General features: G+C 41.2%; 1 protein-coding gene across 1 annotated transcript in view; it reads left to right on the top strand.

Annotated features, from left to right (window-relative positions):
- Positions 1-18129, top strand: part of dera (deoxyribose-phosphate aldolase (putative)) — a 57098-nt gene that overhangs the window by 2565 nt on the left and 36404 nt on the right. The window contains exons 2-3 of the mRNA XM_073480721.1: positions 1970-2067; positions 2660-2807. Coding sequence (XP_073336822.1) covers positions 1970-2067; positions 2660-2807 — 246 coding nt within the window. The remainder of the gene's footprint in view (positions 1-1969; positions 2068-2659; positions 2808-18129) is intronic.

Below are 18129 nucleotides of genomic sequence, written 5' to 3'. Positions count from 1 at the left end.
GACAGGTCGACTGGATGCAGCTACACCTCCTTATATGGTGGTCATTGGCAATTCATGGGCGGGGATTTATGCTAATAGCTGATTACCGGGAGCGCGCTGTCACTTTACGATGGATTGGCATTCACGATCATACACACGTGTTTACGATCAGATCTGAGTTTCCCGCAGTGTTCATGAATCCGGAGTAGGTTTTTAGTAGCGTAGGCTTTTATGTGCAAATCTACGCACAAATTTACTAATGTTTCATGAATGAGACCCATTATGTTTTGGGGTTGTCCGTCCTTACATATATACGTATGTCCAGGCCATTCTTGTGAACAACCAGCACTGCTCCTGGTAGACCTCCTCACATGTGCACTATGCCATAAAAACTCTACACATATCCCATATGAATTTTGGTTTGCACTAACTGGACAATTTTTAATACCCATATTTATTATTTGTAAATACAAATACACTGCCCACACTGTGTATAATTACACTATTCATATTGTAAATATTACTACAGTGTTAATATTGTAAATATTATGTATATACGAGTCTATTCTATTTCTTATCTTATTATATTGTTTATTTTTTACTTTTTATCATTGTTTATTGTAATTACTGTCCTTTGGCTGCTGTGACAAAGACATTTCCCCATTTGTGGGACAAATAAAGGAATTCTGATTCCGATTCTGAATGCGATATCTCAAGAACGCTTTGAGGATTTTTCTTCCAACTCAGATTTTGGAGGTCAAAAGTCAAAGGTCACAGCAACCTCCTGCCTCATGAACCAATACCTCAAGAACACCTTAAGGGATTTTCATCAAAGTTGGCACAAACCCTCACTTGGACTCAAGGATGAACTGATTCAATTTTGGTGGTCAAAGGTCATTGTAACCTCACATCCCGTGAACGCGACATCTCAAGAATGCCTTAAGGGAATTTCTTCAAATTTGCTACATAGGTCCATTCGGACTCAAGGATAAACTTATTTCATTGTGGAGGTCAAAGGTCAAGGTCACTGTGACCTCAAATCTTGTGAGGACAATATTCAAGAATGCATTGTGGGATTTTTGTCAAATTTAGCATAAACCTACACTTGCACTTGAGGGTGAACTGATTACATTTTGAAGGTCAAAGGTCACTGCAACCTTGCATATTGTGGGGTCACAGTGACCTTGTACCATATTGTAGCTTCTTAGGAGCTTTACCTTCTTTTAAAGCGGAAGCATATAATCACCATGCAGTAGTTCTAGTTTTCTGTTTGTCTGTCTGATTCTTTGCCTGTTTTCTTTTGGGGAAAGTAAAACATTTTAGCCGAGGGTTATGAGTTGTGCTTATACTTTGAGGATGATAAATATCAACACAGAGGCTTCGTTGTCTGCAGGGGGGCGGTCACGTTGTTGTTCCACTCACGTCTGAACTGCATCACATTATAGACAGACCTCTCCCATTTTTACCTTTGGCAATAAGATTCCTGGATATAGTGGTATACACTGCGTAATTGATTGTCAGAGAGAACTTAGATTTATTTTGACCATTTCACCAACTCAATACAATTGCTTACAACATGTTGGATGGAGTGGGATATACTGTAATTAATTTTCTGTTGATTTGTATTTGTACAAAAAAGTTCTGTCCAGTAACAGAGCACTTTAGCACTCTAGCACTCCAGATTTGTTTAAATGAGAGTTAGAGAAGGTCCTGTCACCTAGTATAGTCTTGGAGAAAATGTGAGCTATTTAAAAGTAAATGTTTTATTATAAAAATACAATTTAAAATTTTAATTAAGGAAAGGTTACACAAACCACTGTGTATGCAGTCAATTTTAGCGCTCAGAAAAAGAGAAAATCAAAATCGGCAGGAAACGACCAAGAAAATTGCAATGGGTGCATCTCTACAATTTATTATTATTTTAATTATTTATTCTTTTTTACTTAATGTTTTTTGTTTTTCTTCAACATTTCCTTCTTATGGATATCAGACCTCGAGTGGGTATCAAAAGTGAGAGTGAACACACAGGCTGTCCTGAAGAGAGCTCAGCAAATCCAAGGACAAAAGATCCCCAAGAAACAGTGGCAGGTAGAGCTCTCCTTTCACCTGCATCCAGTTTGTGTTACACTGTACATACTAGATAACTTGAAGCCTGTTCAACTTAAACAGAGAATTATATAATTATGCATTTGTATGTCTGTACCGGTATGCATATGTATGTTAATGTTTGTTTGTTTTTTTCTGTCCAAATGTAGCCACAAAACAACAGTAATTAGGAGTCGGTATTCTGTTTACAAACCTCTATCACGGTACATGTAATTTCATATTGCAGTGTAAATGTTTATTGTGATAAGGTAAGCTTCTTGGAAAATTAAGAAACTCGATGAAATAATTAAACAGGAATTTCTGGTTTTTTTTTGCTGATCGAGCAAATTAAGAATTGAATTGTTTCATTAGTTGACAATTTATATTATCTCACAGTATGTCAATATATCTACCAACCCTACAGATTCTAATCCTTACCCTCAATCAAAAAAACAAAACAAAACTGATGTCTCCTAATGTCTGCGCTGTTTGTTTGACAAAGCATCTCAATGCAGTGAGATTTAGCTCTTTAGATGGACACAAAGTAAAACTATTCACTCTGATGTTGGAGGCCATTTCTTTGTTTTCCCTGCAGGCAGCCTGGCTGCTGAAGGCTGTCACATGTATTGACCTGACAACTCTGGCTGGAGACGATACTCCGTCCAACATTCATAGGCTATGTCTGAAAGCCATCCAGCCGATCCGATCTGACCTGCTTAAGAAGATGGATATGCACAACAAAGGTTTGCTACTGCTGCCAGTCACATGATGATTATGAAATGAAATTATTTTTGGTTGAACATAGGAGATGCATTCTGGAGCACATAGTCAATTTGAGCTTTTTGATGATGTAATAACGTTGCAGTTAGAGCTAATGATACGCTTATTTTTGACTACCAATATGGCTTCTAATATTACAGAATTCCTGCCATATTACAACTACCTGACATACGTGTGTTTTGAATATCCATATATAGACTATATCTAAACAGCAAAAAAATCCACAAATACTATGATTTATTGCTTTTGCTTTCAACACATTTTTAGTGGGCACCCAGTTGAACTTTTCCTACCATTTTGGTTTGAAACATCTCTAGTATTGTATTTGTGTGTTTTTTTTTTTTTCTGTTGTTCCATCTTCCATTTCTCGAGGATTTGGAGCAAGCAAGCAAGCAGGGCTTGTAGCACCACCATTTGGGGTGGCTGTGACACAGGAGGTAGAGAGGTCATCCACTAATTGGAAGGTCAGTGTTTCGATAGCCAGCCCCTGCAGTCTACATTTAGAAGTGTTCATGGGCAAGATACTGAACCCCAATTTGCTCCTGGTGGCTCCTCCATCAGTGTGTGTATGAATGTGTATTGCTCCTGACGAGCAGTTGGCTCTTTGCATGGTAACCTCTGCCACCAGTGTGTAAATGTGTGTGTGAATGTGGACTAGAGCTGGGCGGTATGGCCTTAAAATGATATCATGGTATTTTATTTGGACCGAATGGACTGGACTTGAACCACCAGTCTTCTGACTGAGAGACAACTGCTTAACCTGCTTAGCAACAGCTTTGATGATAGAGGCTGAAACATTGTATTTATTTCTTCAGCCTGTGAAGTGTGCTGCACAAGTTATGGTTCGGACTAGTCAAAACTGTAACGCAGGTGTTTGTGCATGCACTTTACAGCAGTAAAGCATTACAAAGCATTACATAACATTAATCTATAAAACTAGTCCCATTACAATGTCCTGGAGGCTTTCTACTCGCAGTTCACAGCCGGTGCTGGAGCAGCAGGCCAAACAGGCTGACAGTTAACAAACAGGAATCATTTTAATAACAATACTTTAGAACACTCTTTGACAATATTTTTCTCTTTTCTCTCCAACAATTACAACTACTTTTGCAATATCTTTCTTTTTTGTACAAATTACAGATACAACTATTTACAACTATTAATCTACTTTTGTTTATTAATCCATCTATCTGTGTTTTATTTGTTTCTCTTTTTATGCATACTTACCAATATCAGTTTTGTACAGCCAGGAGGAATACTTCCTCTCTGACAGCCAAGTTGGGTCGAACCCTGTCAACCTATGGTGACTGGACTTGTGCTGCTTGTCGGGGGGAGGGGGTGAAGCAGGTGGGCTACTGCTCTGCTCCATGGATGTACTCTGCTCTGTGCTTGAACCAGCAGCGGCAGAGATACTCTCGCTACTACTAGCAGCAGAGCTAACGTTTGCCTCGCCAGAATCACTTTGAGTGTGCTTAAAAAACGTGGATATTTTCGCCTGTTTTTCAGGCAGTGGGGGTCGACGCGACATGTTGTCCTCTTCTCTCCGTGTCTGTCTGTAGGTGTGTGTTCACGTGTTTGTTTGTGTGTACGCCGGTGTGAAGCTCCGCCCATCGTAAAACAGAGAGCGGAGGAGAAGCGTAGATGCGCGACGATGAAGAAAATGAAATGAAATATCCTCGCTTAAATTAGATCAGTAACATCATTATTTATTAAAAGAACACGGTCTAGACCTGTTCTATAGGAAAAGTGACCTGAAATGACTTCTGTTGTGATTTGGTGATATAAATTAAATTAACTTGACTTTCAGGGGGGGCGCAGGGTCCCGTTGGGGGGGCGGGGTGCCCCCCCTATACAACGGTAGGGGAAACACTGTGACCCAAAACACAACAGTGCCACCTAGTGGACAATTTGTGTCCAACACACACCATACATGGAGATGCCTCTTACAATGGCCAAGCATTGAAATTGACTGCACCGCCACACCCACCAGGTATAATGGAGGCGAAAGCTTTTGATAACCTGTCATGTTCAAGGTCTGAGGATGATCCTGAGTGAATGTGAAGTCTGTGGTGTTAAAGCTGCAGGAGGAGTTAGTTAAAGTACGAGGCATGGAGATGGGTTTTAAATGGGTGAAAATGGTAGTGAAATCTGAATTTTGAACCAAAATGGCAGACTTCCTGTTGGACTGAGGGTATGGGTCCAAGAGGGTTTTTTGTGTGTCTGGTCATGATACATATGTGTACCGACTTTCGTTAATGTATGTGCATGTAGGAGGCGAGGCTTCAAGTTTGAAATTTTCCAGGGGGTGCTATGGAGCCATCTTTTCACCTAACACCGTATTGATGCATAGACGTATTCAGGGCGAACCCCTCTACATGTGTGACCAGTTTGGTGTAGATGGGAAATTGTATGTTGAAGTTATAAGGACTTCCTGCTTTATGGCGACGGATCAAAATTGACCGCACTGCCACGCCCACCAGGTACGACGGAGGCGAAAGCTTTTGATAACTTTTCATCTTCAATGTCTGAGGATGATACTGAGTGAATGTGAAGTCTGTGGTGTTAAATCTGTAGGAGGAGTTAGTTAAAGTACGAGGCCGGAAATGGGTCAAAATGGCCACTGCGAATCAAAATGGCGGACTTCCTGTTGGACTGAGGGTATGGGTCCAAGGGTTTTTTTTGTGCGTCTGGTCATGATACATATGCATACCGAATTTCGTTAATTTATCTGCATGTTGGAGGCGAGATTCATTCTAGGGGGCGCTAGAGAGTCCCCTGGCCACACCCACACCCAATCACATTGGATTCTAATAGCGGCACACACATGTGACGTATGTTGAGTTTTGGGGTATGTTCAGGCCGCCAAATATGCGATTGTTTGGAAGGAATAATAATTAAAACTGCAAGCAGTGATGAACGGGCCCTCGACCCACGTACGTCGGGCTGTGGCGCATCCCACCTAAATAGGATACATGTCGCCCAAAACACAACAGTGAAATTAGCAGTGACTTCCTGTGTCCAGTGGGTGGCGCTATGGATATGACACAGTATTGATGCATAGTCATATTCAGGGCGAAACCCTGTACATGTGTGACGAATTTGGAGTTGATGGGAAATTGTATGTTTGAAAAATGAAAATGGCCGCAAGCAATCCAAGATGGCCAACTTCCTGTTGGGGCGAGAAATTCCACAAAATGAATTCCTGTCTAAATCCATGACACGCAGGCTGTGTCCAAATTCAGGGGCTGCAGCCCACGAAGGGCGCATTTGAAGGCCAATTACGTCACAACGCTGCGCGAAGGCTGTCCAAATTCGAAGGCTGCTCCACATGCAGCCCACAAATGCAGCCTTCCCCACCCTCGTTTAGGAGGACGCACCGCTACTATCCTTCGCGGCCTCACATATCCCAAGATCCTTTGCGCACCGCTGCTCAGTCCCGAAACAGAAGAGGAAGCAAGAGAAAATGGCGACATCAAGTGGCGCATACATGACATTTAAATTTAAGTAATGGGTTTATACTCGGTTCTAACTCATTTGAACATCCAACGCCAGATATGTTAAACTTCAAGAGACTATAAAACCTCCAAAGTTTGACTTTCAGTTAAAATACGTGACGCTGGTACTGCTATGGTAAATATAGTTGTTATTCGGACTTCCGGTTTGACGATGTAGAGGACGGACGCGTGGGGCATACCTCCGTATAACTTCGTGATAGTTTGTTAATTACGACGTCATTTTTTCAAATATATCTTTAGTGTAACTACCTGTTTTAATTAACGTCGCGCTGAACCTACACAAGAATGAGCAAACAATCTCGGAAAGGCCAGGCACAACAGCAAACTCTCCCCTTTTCTGGTCGGGAAGCTAGCAACATGGCGTCAGAGCCTTCCCCCCTCACTTTGGAAACGCTCATCATCGAACTGGAAAAATCTAGGAAAAGCACCACTGCGGAGCTCACAGCCTTTCTGAACACGGCCCTCGCCACGATTAACTCAACTCTTGAATCCATTACCACCACCGTGGCTAAACACACCTCTACAATCTCGGAGATGGAAACGGCCCTCTCGACTCACTCGGATAACATCGTTAGCCTGGAGCAAGAAGTCGTGGAGCTACGCTCCAAGCTAACCTCGATAACAGAAGAGCACGGTGCTCTCCAGGCTACGGTGGAGGACTTGGTGTCTCGCTCAAAGCGTCAAAATCTAAGAGTGATTGGGCTTCCTGAAGACATTGAAGGTACTAATCCGAGACAATTCATGACAGATTTATTCAAGGAAGTGGCTGCAGAGGCACTATTGAACTCCACACCTGAACTCGACCGGGCACATCGTAGTCTCAGACCGAAACCTCGCCAGGGATCCCGCCCCGTGATAGTGCGCTTTCACCGCTTCATCGATAAAGAGAGAGTGTTACTATGGGCAAAGGAGCACCGCAATATGACTTATCGGGGTCATAACATAAAGTTTTACGAAGACTTCAGTCCTGCAGTGGCGAAGAGGCGAGCTGCTTTCAACCAGGTGAAATCCTTGCTTTTTAAGAAAGGGATCCGGTTCGGCATGATCTACCCTGCCCGGCTGCGCGTCACCTTCAACGGTGTGACCCACATGTTTGACTCCCCGGAGCAAGCGGAGCGGTTTTTCGAGGAACGCATAAGTGAAAGAGGGAGCGAGCGGAACGATCACTGATGTATGTGTCCTGGCGATTCTTTTGGGACCACTATTTCTATTACTATTTTTCCTTTGCTGGACTTTCTCGAGGTGAGGTGCGGCTACACTGTTGAAATGGACCATACACCATGAACAGTACCACATATCACTCCATTTCATTTCCAGCTAAATGTAGACAGTGTTTAAGTAGCATGGTCAACTGTGACTTGTTTTGCTTTACTTCATGGGCTTTTTTGTTTTGTTTATATATAAAACGTCTCATTTACTCAAGGAAACGCACTTTAATTCCCTGACATGAGGGTATCAAAATCCGCCGCTACTTTATATACGGTTTAAAGTCACCAGGTTATGGCCCCCCTTTCCTAAATTTTATTCATTTAGTTAGTTCAAAGAGGGGTCTTCTGTTATCTTTGCCTGTACATTTTAGCCGGAGGATTACATTTTAAGTCTGGTACAAATACTGTTCCTCACTTTTCCCCACCTTTAAGTGTTACTCCAGATTGTCCTCATAAATAACTGTTACGAACTTTTATATGACGTATATCTTGGTTCATTAGGAGGCAGAACGTACTACATGGTAAACTGGTTGTGTGTACTTCAGTCCTGCAACTCGTACTTGATGGATGGTTTACAGTTTAAACACTGGCCAATGTGTTTTTGGAGAAATGTGTGTTTTTTCTTTATTTATTGGGAGGTTTTTTGTGTTTCTTTTTTAAAGTTAAGTTCATCTGGATGCTACTGTAATGTTCACTTGGTGCTTAACCAGGATGCTTATCTATTTTCCACTATTCTTATTAATATCTATGTATTTTAAGTGATTAATGGTTAATCCAAATATCTCCCAGAGAGGGCCGAGTGGGTCTGGTATTCGGCTTGTGAGTTGGAATGTCCGCGGACTGGGGGGACCGATAAAACGATCTAAAGTGTTTTCACACCTCAAGGGTCTTAACACTGACATTGCTTTTCTTCAGGAGACCCATTTGCGTATCAACGATCATTGCAGAATGCGTAAACCATGGGTTGGGCAAATATTTCATTCGGCCTTCAATAGTAAATCCAGGGGCGCTGCTATTATTATTAACAAACGTATCCAGTTCTCCCCTGACCAGATCATATCTGATCCCTATGGGCGTTATGTTATAGTAAGTGGCACATTATATCAAACTTTAGTTGTATTGGTTAATGTTTATGCCCCTAATTGGGACAACCCAAACTTTATGACTTCTCTTTTTTCAAAAATTCCCAACTTGGATACTCACCGTCTCATTGTAGGGGGAGACCTGAACCTAGTAATAAATCCCAAACTCGATCGTTCCCACCCGAAAGTGCTTATACCCTCTGCCATGTCGAAGACATTTTCATCTATTATGAGTCAGGTGGGCTGCATAGATGCTTGGCGCTTGCTCCACCCACTCTCAAAAGAATTTTCTTATTTCTCCAAAGTACACCAAGCTTTTTCCCGCATCGATTATTTTTTTATAGACAGGGCTCTCCTACCTGCTGTAAAATCCACTGAATATTCTGCTATCGTTATTTCCGATCACGCGCCTCACACTTTAGACTTAGCACTCTTACCTAATATTATAAAACAATGGAAGTTCAACACAGGGCTGCTAGCTAAAAATGAGTTTTGTGAGTATATTTCAAAGAAGATTGATGTTTTCCTTGAGAATAACAAGACTGAGTCCACATCACCCTCTCTGTTATGGGAAACATTAAAAGCAGTAATTAGGGGAGACATTATCTCATACAGCACACATCTCGCTAGGAAAAATAAACAAAAACAGCAAGAGCTTATCGATGCAATTCTCAGCATAGATAGAGAATATTCGGACTCTCTCAGTCCAGAACTGTATGCTAAAAGGGTCCAATTACAATCTGATTATGACCTTCTCTCTACAGATAAAGCAGAGTACCTTCTAAGACGGACTAAAGGGACATACTATGAATATGGTGATAAAGCCAGCCGTCTCCTCGCACTTCAACTTAAGCGTCAATCAGCCTCAAATTTCATATCACAAAGACTCCTCTCATTCCCTAATTACCATCCCAGCTGAAATAAATTCCACCTTCGCTTCTTTTTATTCTAACCTATATCAGTCTGAACCTCCTGTAAATAAGACTACAATGGATAACTTCTTGGATAACATTGATATACCTACCATAGATCCTCGTATTAAAGAGGAGTTGGAAAGGCCTATACAATTGGAAGAATTAACTTCTTGTCTTAAATTAATGCAAAATAACAAAGCTCCAGGGCCGGATGGATTTCCGGTTGACTTTTATAAAAGGTTTTCCCATCAACTTGCTCCATTGCTATTAGACATGTTTCAAGACTCACTGAAGCAAGGCTCTCTGCCTCCAACCTTAAATCAGGCTTTAATCTCACTCATTCCTAAAAAAGACAAGAACTTAGATGAATGTAGCAGCTGGAGACCGATAAGCTTATTAAATTCAGATGTAAAACTTCTAGCCAAAGTATTAGCATGCCGTTTGGACCCTTGTCTTCTTGATATAATTTCCTTGGATCAAACAGGGTTCGTTAGAGGTCGCCAACTATCATCTAACATTAGGAGACTTCTAAATATTGTGCTATCTCCTAACACGTCCCAAACTGCTGAAATGGTCATATCCTTAGATGCGGAGAAAGCCTTTGACCGGGTTGAATGGGATTACTTGTTTTCTGCTTTGGGGAAATTTGGCTTTCGGTCTAAATTTATTTCCTGGATACAACTTTTATATTCTGCCCCTTCTGCCTGTGTGTCAACTAATTTTCATAGGTCTGAATATTTCCCTCTTTCAAGAGGGACCCGCCAAGGTTGCCCAATGTCCCCCCTGCTTTTCGCCATAGCAATAGAGCCTCTTTCCATTGCTCTCAAATCCTCTTCTTGTTTTACTGGCATCTTTAGAGCTGGACTGGAACATCGGGTATCTCTTTATGCTGATGACTTGTTGCTATATGTCACAGACCCAGTTAGTTGTGTAGATAATATTTTACAAACCTTGACAACTTTCGGATCATTTTCAGGTTACAAATTGAACATTAGTAAAAGCGAGTGTTTTCCGGTAAACATAGCAGCTAAACAGATCTCATCAGATGCATTACCATTCCGATTAGCTCATAATAGCTTTCGCTATTTAGGTATTAATATTTCTCACTCCCTCCCTTTACTACACAAAAATAACTTTACAAAGTTGGTTACGGAAATTAAGACTGATCTGGCGCGCTGGGACTCTCTCCCTCTCTCTTTGATAGGCAGAATAAATTCTATTAAAATGAATATTCTTCCGAGATTTTTGTTTCTTTTTCAGTGTCTTCCAATCTTTTTATCTAAATCGTTTTTGCAAATGTTAGACAAAATGATCTCAAAATTTATTTGGGCCGGTAAGAATCCAAGAGTGCGTCAAACAACACTCCAAAGAAGCAAATCAGCAGGGGGCTTTGCCCTGCCCAACTTATTATTTTACTATTGGGCTGCCAATCTTCAAAAAATCCATGCCTGGTGTAATTCTCCCAGCCTGGACTGGTGCATAATGGAAGATGCTTCTTGTCATCCTTCTTCTCTGACAGCTCTGGTTTGTTCCCCTCTTGCCTCTTGTTATCCTAGTTATATTAAAAACCCGATTGTACTTTCGTCTTTGAAAATTTGGAAACAATTCAGGCAACACTTCAGACTTTCAACACCCATCCCATTAAGTCCTATTCGCAACAATCATCTATTTCCCCCCTCCAACACAGATATAGCTTTCACTTTGTGGAGAGAGAGAGGTCTGGTTCATTTCTCAGATTTATACTTGGAGGGATTTTTTGCTGCATTTAATGATCTCCGTATTAAATATAATTTACCCCAAGCTCATTTGTTTCGATACTTTCAAGTACGGAATTATGCTCGCGCAAACTTTACATCTTTTCCTCAAGCTCCAACGGGATCTCTTATCACAGAGGTGCTCTCTCTTCCATTAGCTCGTAGCAAGATTTCAGTTTTATATGACCTCATATCATCTTCGAATACGTCTTCCCCTGAGAAGGCCAGGGATAGTTGGGAGAGGGAGCTTGGCTTCGGTTTGACAGATGGGTGGTGGGAGGAGGCATTGTTTAGGGTTAATTCTACAACTTCTTGTGCTCGTCTTAGTTTAATCCAATTTAAGGTTCTCCATAAAATTCATTTTACAAAAAGCAGACTTAGTAGGCTATTTCCAGGCACAAACGATATTTGTGACAGATGTGGTTTGTCTCCAGCAGATCATGTTCATATGTTTTTTTCTTGTCCCAAACTAGTCAATTTTTGGTCTTGTTTTTTTAATTTGTTAAACAAAGCCCTCAATATCACGTTAAAACCATGCCCTTTGATATCCATCTTTGGAGTACCTCGTGCTCCAACTAGACTCACTAAGAAAAACTCTGATGTTGTCGCCTTTGCCTCGCTCATAGCCCGCAGACGTATTCTATTACATTGGAAAAGCCCAAGCGCCCCTCCTACTACCTCTTGGTTAAGTGATTTAATGTCCTTCTTATCTTTGGAAAAAGTTAAACATTCCCTAAGAGGCTCAGCAGCTAATTTCTATAAAAGATGGCAACCTCTCATCACGCATGTTAATACCCTCACCTCTCTGGACCCCGACTGAATCGATCTGATGCATCCAATTTCTTTTATTTATTTTTTATTTTATTGTATTTACTTATTTATTTATTTTTAGCGAACATACTGGGCATCCTGTATTTATTTATCTATTATCTTTATTACTATTGTCAGTCTTCCTTTTTCACCTCCCTGGTTCTTTGTTCTAATGTTCCATTTAAAAAAGGAAAAAGAGTGGATAACAGCTGTGGAATAACTGTATATTTTGTACTGATACTTGTATAATGCTGGTCTCCAATAAAAAAATTATAAAAAAAAAAAAAATATATAGTTGTTATTCACCGATGGGTTAATGTTTATTTTGTAATGTTGATAATTCAGTTTAGATTTGACACATTGTACACACACAAATAAATGTACACGTTTGATAGATTTGAACCAAAACAGACTTTAATGCATGAACACCTGGTGACGCAACCAGGAAATACTCCAAAGGCTGGACTGTCCCATTTAACAACGGTGGACGCGGCCTTCAAGGTCTCTCCGAAGGACCCGGCCTCCGTGGGCCGCAAAGGCCGCGTCCTTGAAGGCTGCAGCCCCTGAATTTGGACACAGCCCAAGAGTCCTGCAAATTTAATGATGATTGGAGAAAGTTGTTGTTCACATGTCCCGACGTTAGGGGGCGCTATAGATATGAGACAGTATTGATGCAGAGACATAGTCAGGGCAAACCCCTCTACATGTGTGATCAATTTGGTGTAGATGGGAATTTGTATGTAGAAGTTATAAGGACTTCCTGCTTATGGTGAAGCATCAAAATGGAGCGCCGTCACACCCACCAGCCTTAACTGAGGCGAAAGTTTGTGATCAGTTTTCATCTTCAAGGTCTGAGGATGACACTGAGTAAATGTGAAGTCTGTGGTGTTAAATCTGTAGGACAAGTACGAGGCAGTAAAAGTATGAAAACGGCGGCGAAATCTGAATTTCGAATCGAAATGGCCGACTTCCTGTTGGTCTGAGGGTTTGGGTGTTGATTCTTGTTTTGTGAGTCTGGTGATGATACATATGCATACCGAATTTCGTTCATGTATGTGTATGTAGGAGGCGGGGCTTCAAGTTTGAAACATTCCAGGGGGCACTGTGGAGCCATATTTTCACTTAAATGGCCCAGACCCATATCAGATATCAATGTTCGTGACTGGTGATGCATGTGCAAAATTTGGTGTTTGTAGGAGTTTGTCTGTACGTACCAAATGGGAAAAGGCATTAGGGGGCGCTACTGAGCTGTTGTGCCACACCTGAGGGCAGTTGTGGTATTTAATTAATGTAGTCATGAGTGTGAACCTATGTGTGAATTTTGGTGAGTCTGCGAACCTCCTAAAGTACTGTAAATGATGTCGGAAAAATGAAAATCGCTGCACGCCATTCAAGATGGCCGACTTCCTGTTGCGGCGAAAATTCCAACAAAACGAATTCCTGCCTGAATCGATGAGACCTATGAGTCCTGTGAATTTCATGATGATCAAAAATAAATTTCATGCACATTTTTTGACGTTAGGCGGCGCTATGGAGTCCCCTGGCCACACCCACCGCCAATCATGTCGAATTATCAAATTTTTCACCACATGTGACATATGTTCCGAGTTTGGTGAGTTTTGGGGTATGTTCAGGCCACCAAATATGCGATCTTTAACGAGGATGAAGAATAATAAGAATCCGTGCAAATACAATAGGGCCTCGCACTGGCCAGTGCTCGGGCCCTAATAAATAATCCGAGCAAATACAATAGGGCCTTGCACTGGTCAGTGCTTGGGCCCTAATAATAATCCTAGCTAAAATACAATAGGGCCTCGCACTGGTCAGCGCTCGGGCCCTAATAAGAATCCTTACAGATCCAATAGGGCCTCCGCACTGTCAGTGCTCTGGCCCTACGTCGTTTCGAGTAAACTCTGGATGTCGCCACTTGAGTACACTTGGATTGCAGCGGACGAGCAGTATGGAGGAATATTACAAAGTTTTTGTGTAGTTTTATGGACCCTTTCCTCTTGGGCACAATTGACACTCGTTATATGGATTATTATTGCCAGAGGGTAGCCCCGCGGGTCTCCAGCTGCACTTTGAGGAATAAGAAACTACACCGGACTTATCATCAGCATGAGGGTGAGCCGATAATGACTGAATTTCGTTCTAGAGTGAACTATTCCTTAAGATGTTCAAATGATAATAATTTTTCAGCCTCAAACAAATCCCCAACAATCTTGATACCGTGATCGTACCAGCATTGAAATATATTTGTTCCTAATCCAGGGGGAAAGGCTTTGTTTTGTGTAATGGGGTGTATAAGGGACCCTTTGTTTGGGTGAACTTGACAGTTTTTTTCCCCATTTTATGATTGTGTTCATCATATACTGTATGTACTCTTTCTGACCTCAGTTGGAAGCAAGGATGTTTCATTTGTGTTGAGGCTGAGTAAAGACAAAGAGGGCAGTGCCACGGATCTCCTGTCTTGAATCAAAAAAATGCCTCAGCCAGTCTTACACAATACGCATGTAGCATGCCCAGTTACAAAACATAAAGTTGGACTACCCCTCTCTTTTGGCAGCTGTAGTGTTTTGAGATTGAGGTGTGTTTTTTTCCCTTGCCAATTGGATTTATTAATCATTAGAGGGGGCATTTGCTTTGGGTATAGGATCCTTGGAAGGATGTTCATTTTAATTACACTGACCCTACCTAACCAGGAGTGACCACCTCAGTCGATCAGATTTAATTAAAGATATAATAGGGGCAAAATTAATCTTGTATATATTTAAGTTGGCAGATTTTAACACATAAATATTTAAACCAGATTCAGACCATTTAAAAGTAAAGTTGACTAAAGCACTTTTATTCCCAGAGTCACCCAGTGGCAAAGCTTCGGATTTGTCATAATTTATTCTGTAACTTGAGATACTGCCAACGACATCTGTAGTTGGAACAAGGACAGGAATAGAAATTTCAGGATTTTAGTTTTATTTATTTAAGTCAGGAAGAGAATAACATCATCAGCATGAAGTGCCAATTTATGAGCAATTCCACCAGGACTCACACCAGAGGTGTTGTTATGGCCTCTGTGAGTGGTTTAATAGCCACTGAAAATAGCAGAGGGGACAAGCCTTGTCTTGTGCCATGTCACAAATGAAAGGCCTCTGAAGCACAGCCGTTGACCAACTATAGAGCAGCTTCACTGATGGAATAAATTCATTGAGACCTACACATAGAATTCTTTCTTGACTGGAGTGTGCTTATTGTACCACATTAAGAAGGCGCCAACATATTTGAGTGTGAAAATCTATTCCTAATAAATCCTGTTTGGTCAGGTTTAATCAGGACAGGGAGATGCACCTCCAGCTTCCTGGTGAGGAGTTTTTATAGCAATTTACAATCCACTCCGATCTGACTTATTGGTCTGTTGGACGAGCAGCAACCTGACAGCTTATCCCCCATTAGAGTAAGTGAAATGTAGGAGATACACTAATAATAAATGTAGTTTATTAATCACTGGCGATTAATAAAGCACTCGTAAATGGGGCACCACCTCCGTTGTTTTGTCTATTTGAATAATCCGGAGGGAATTAATCAAATCCGACTGGACAAGGTTAACTTGTAACAATTCTAATCAATTTTAAATGAATGTATTCAATCTCATAGCTGAAGTAGTGACTTCTACACAGTTTCCATCGGTTCTCCACATTAAAAACAAACCTGCACAGACAACAACATACGGTTAAATATGTTTATTAACTAGATAAATCAGGGTGAATAAATGAAATGGTAATTTAAACAACAACAAAAGATAACAGAAAATTAAGGTAATGGGATTATATGAACATGTGCGGATGGTAAGATCAAGGGTCGGGTGAAGCATTCAGATATTACGAGAGTAATTTTAATACTATCGAGACCCTAACCGAATTTCTCTTAAGCTAAACAGATATGAATCAGAAGCCAAAAGACACCAACTCGTGTTTCATGTGTGAATCCAGCTGTTATGAGTGATGGAGAGCATACTTTCTTAGCAGAGTTGTGGAGTCAGCGGCGGCGGGTTTCTCTCCGGTGATTTGCGACTCTAGCTGGCAGTCCTGGTCCAATGGCCGAGTGTCGCTGCTCGTCCGGTATCCGCCTGTTGGAGACCTCGGTCCGTTGTCTTAGGAAGAGCGCAGCTCGTCCAGTAACGAGCCAGTGACGATCTTGGCTCAATGCCCAGCGGGATGGTACCGCTAGTGAGCGTTGGGGGCAGAGCCGGTCTGTCTTTCGTTGGAAGAGAGTCTGTCTTTCGTTGGAAACTGCCTGCACGGTTTCGGACGCAGCAAGTTGCGGTAATGTTGTGATGATGATTTTAATAAAGATGTTCTTCTTCGTTGCTTCGAGTGGCTCTCAGGCTCTGACTTTGTAATCTAAATTTAACTTCTTGAATAAAATAACTGAGGATGATACGATGATCAGGCGGATCTTCCGTTGTTACTCAATACAAGATAATTTAAATTAAGTTCACTTCCTCTAAATCAGGTTACGATACTTAACTGTATAAAACAAATTAAAACAGAACTTCGTTCTGGTAGAAACTTAATAAAAAGAAGTTAATCAATACGGCGAAAAATATAAGTGAGAAAAATCAACGCGTGAGCACTTCTGCTGAGATCGCTGTCTTGAAGCGTGTTTCAAAGTAAAAGTAAAGAGCGGAAAAATTAAAAGAAGACAGAGTTTTTAAGAGTAAGTTTTAAGAGTAAGGGTTTTCGAGAGAGTGAGGAGAGGAGTGACATCTCTCTGTTTTGTTGTCTCCCAATTGCAGGCGTGCCTGGGGGCAGGGCTGCCGGCTTTTTGTCTCCAAGTAGATAGTAGAAAGTGTGAAAATTCACAGGAACTCACTAAACTAAACTATAGTTTTAAACGTTACAAAACCGTGCTTCACCTTTCCCAGAATGTCACCATGGCCTAATATGTGGACTTTGTCTAACACAAAATCATATGTCATTATTAAAACCACTTTAACATTCAAAAAGGGATTAAAACTGGATCAAAACATCTAAACACACTTGATTATGATTTATACAGTAGAACTAACCACTCGTATATTTCTTTTAGTTCTAGCCTAATACTTTCAAAGACATTCACTGGTAAAAATCCAAAAACATATCATACCATGACTCATCCTTAGAGAGTACTGTGGTTCCACGGAACACAGGACACATTAAACATTAAAACTTAATCTCAGCCAAACTTCATCGCAGAGAAACGTGGGAAAAATCAGTTTTATGAACTTCTTTCACTGTTTCCTAATTTGTTAAATTTAAGAGGATGAGATCCTGGCTTAATGGTCATTTAGAACTTGCTTGAGATCTGGATGAGTGCAGAAACCGTTATAGGTTGGAATGTGGCGGATAGGAGCAGACATAGTCGTAAATTTCTGAGCTGTCGACCAAGATCAGTAATGAAGAGGGGGGTTTACCAGACCTTCACTCTGGGAATGGGAGATGGGTGTAGATACTAGGGAGGATCTCTGAGAATCGTCTATTTGACAGTTTTATTGAAAGCAAAACAAGTCCTCCTTGTCAGGTGAAGAGGTGAGAGGCTTCAAGGGCCTCTTTCCTGACAACAGTCAGCTTGCAGATGAAAGGATTAATTAATGCAAGAAACAGAACCTCAAATGAAATGCAGAGGCGATGGACATGTGTTCCTACAGAAATATTGGCTAGGTTAAGTGTCTGGGGTAATGTGCCCAGTTGAAATGACTTGGTGCATATTCTTGTGAGTGGCTCAACCACTAATTTGGAATTTAGGCAAAATCCATTGGGGCCCAGTGCTTTGTCACCTGGTAGGGATTTAACTGTCTCAGATCTCCTCTTAAGTGACTGGACGAAATAGAATGTCCCTGTTAGCCTAAGAGAAGGGCAAGACCAAAACACGTGTATCAAGGAGGCTGGACCTGACTTTCATCTTTCACAGATAGGATCTGCATCTGCATAGATTTTGGATTGTCTCAGCTAAGTCCAGTAGGTTCT

This window comes from Pagrus major, chromosome 14, assembly GCF_040436345.1.
Source record: "Pagrus major chromosome 14, Pma_NU_1.0".
NCBI lineage: Eukaryota > Metazoa > Chordata > Actinopteri > Spariformes > Sparidae > Pagrus > Pagrus major.
The sequence above is the reverse complement of the archived record's forward strand: the minus strand, read 5'-3'. Positions and strand labels throughout refer to the sequence as shown.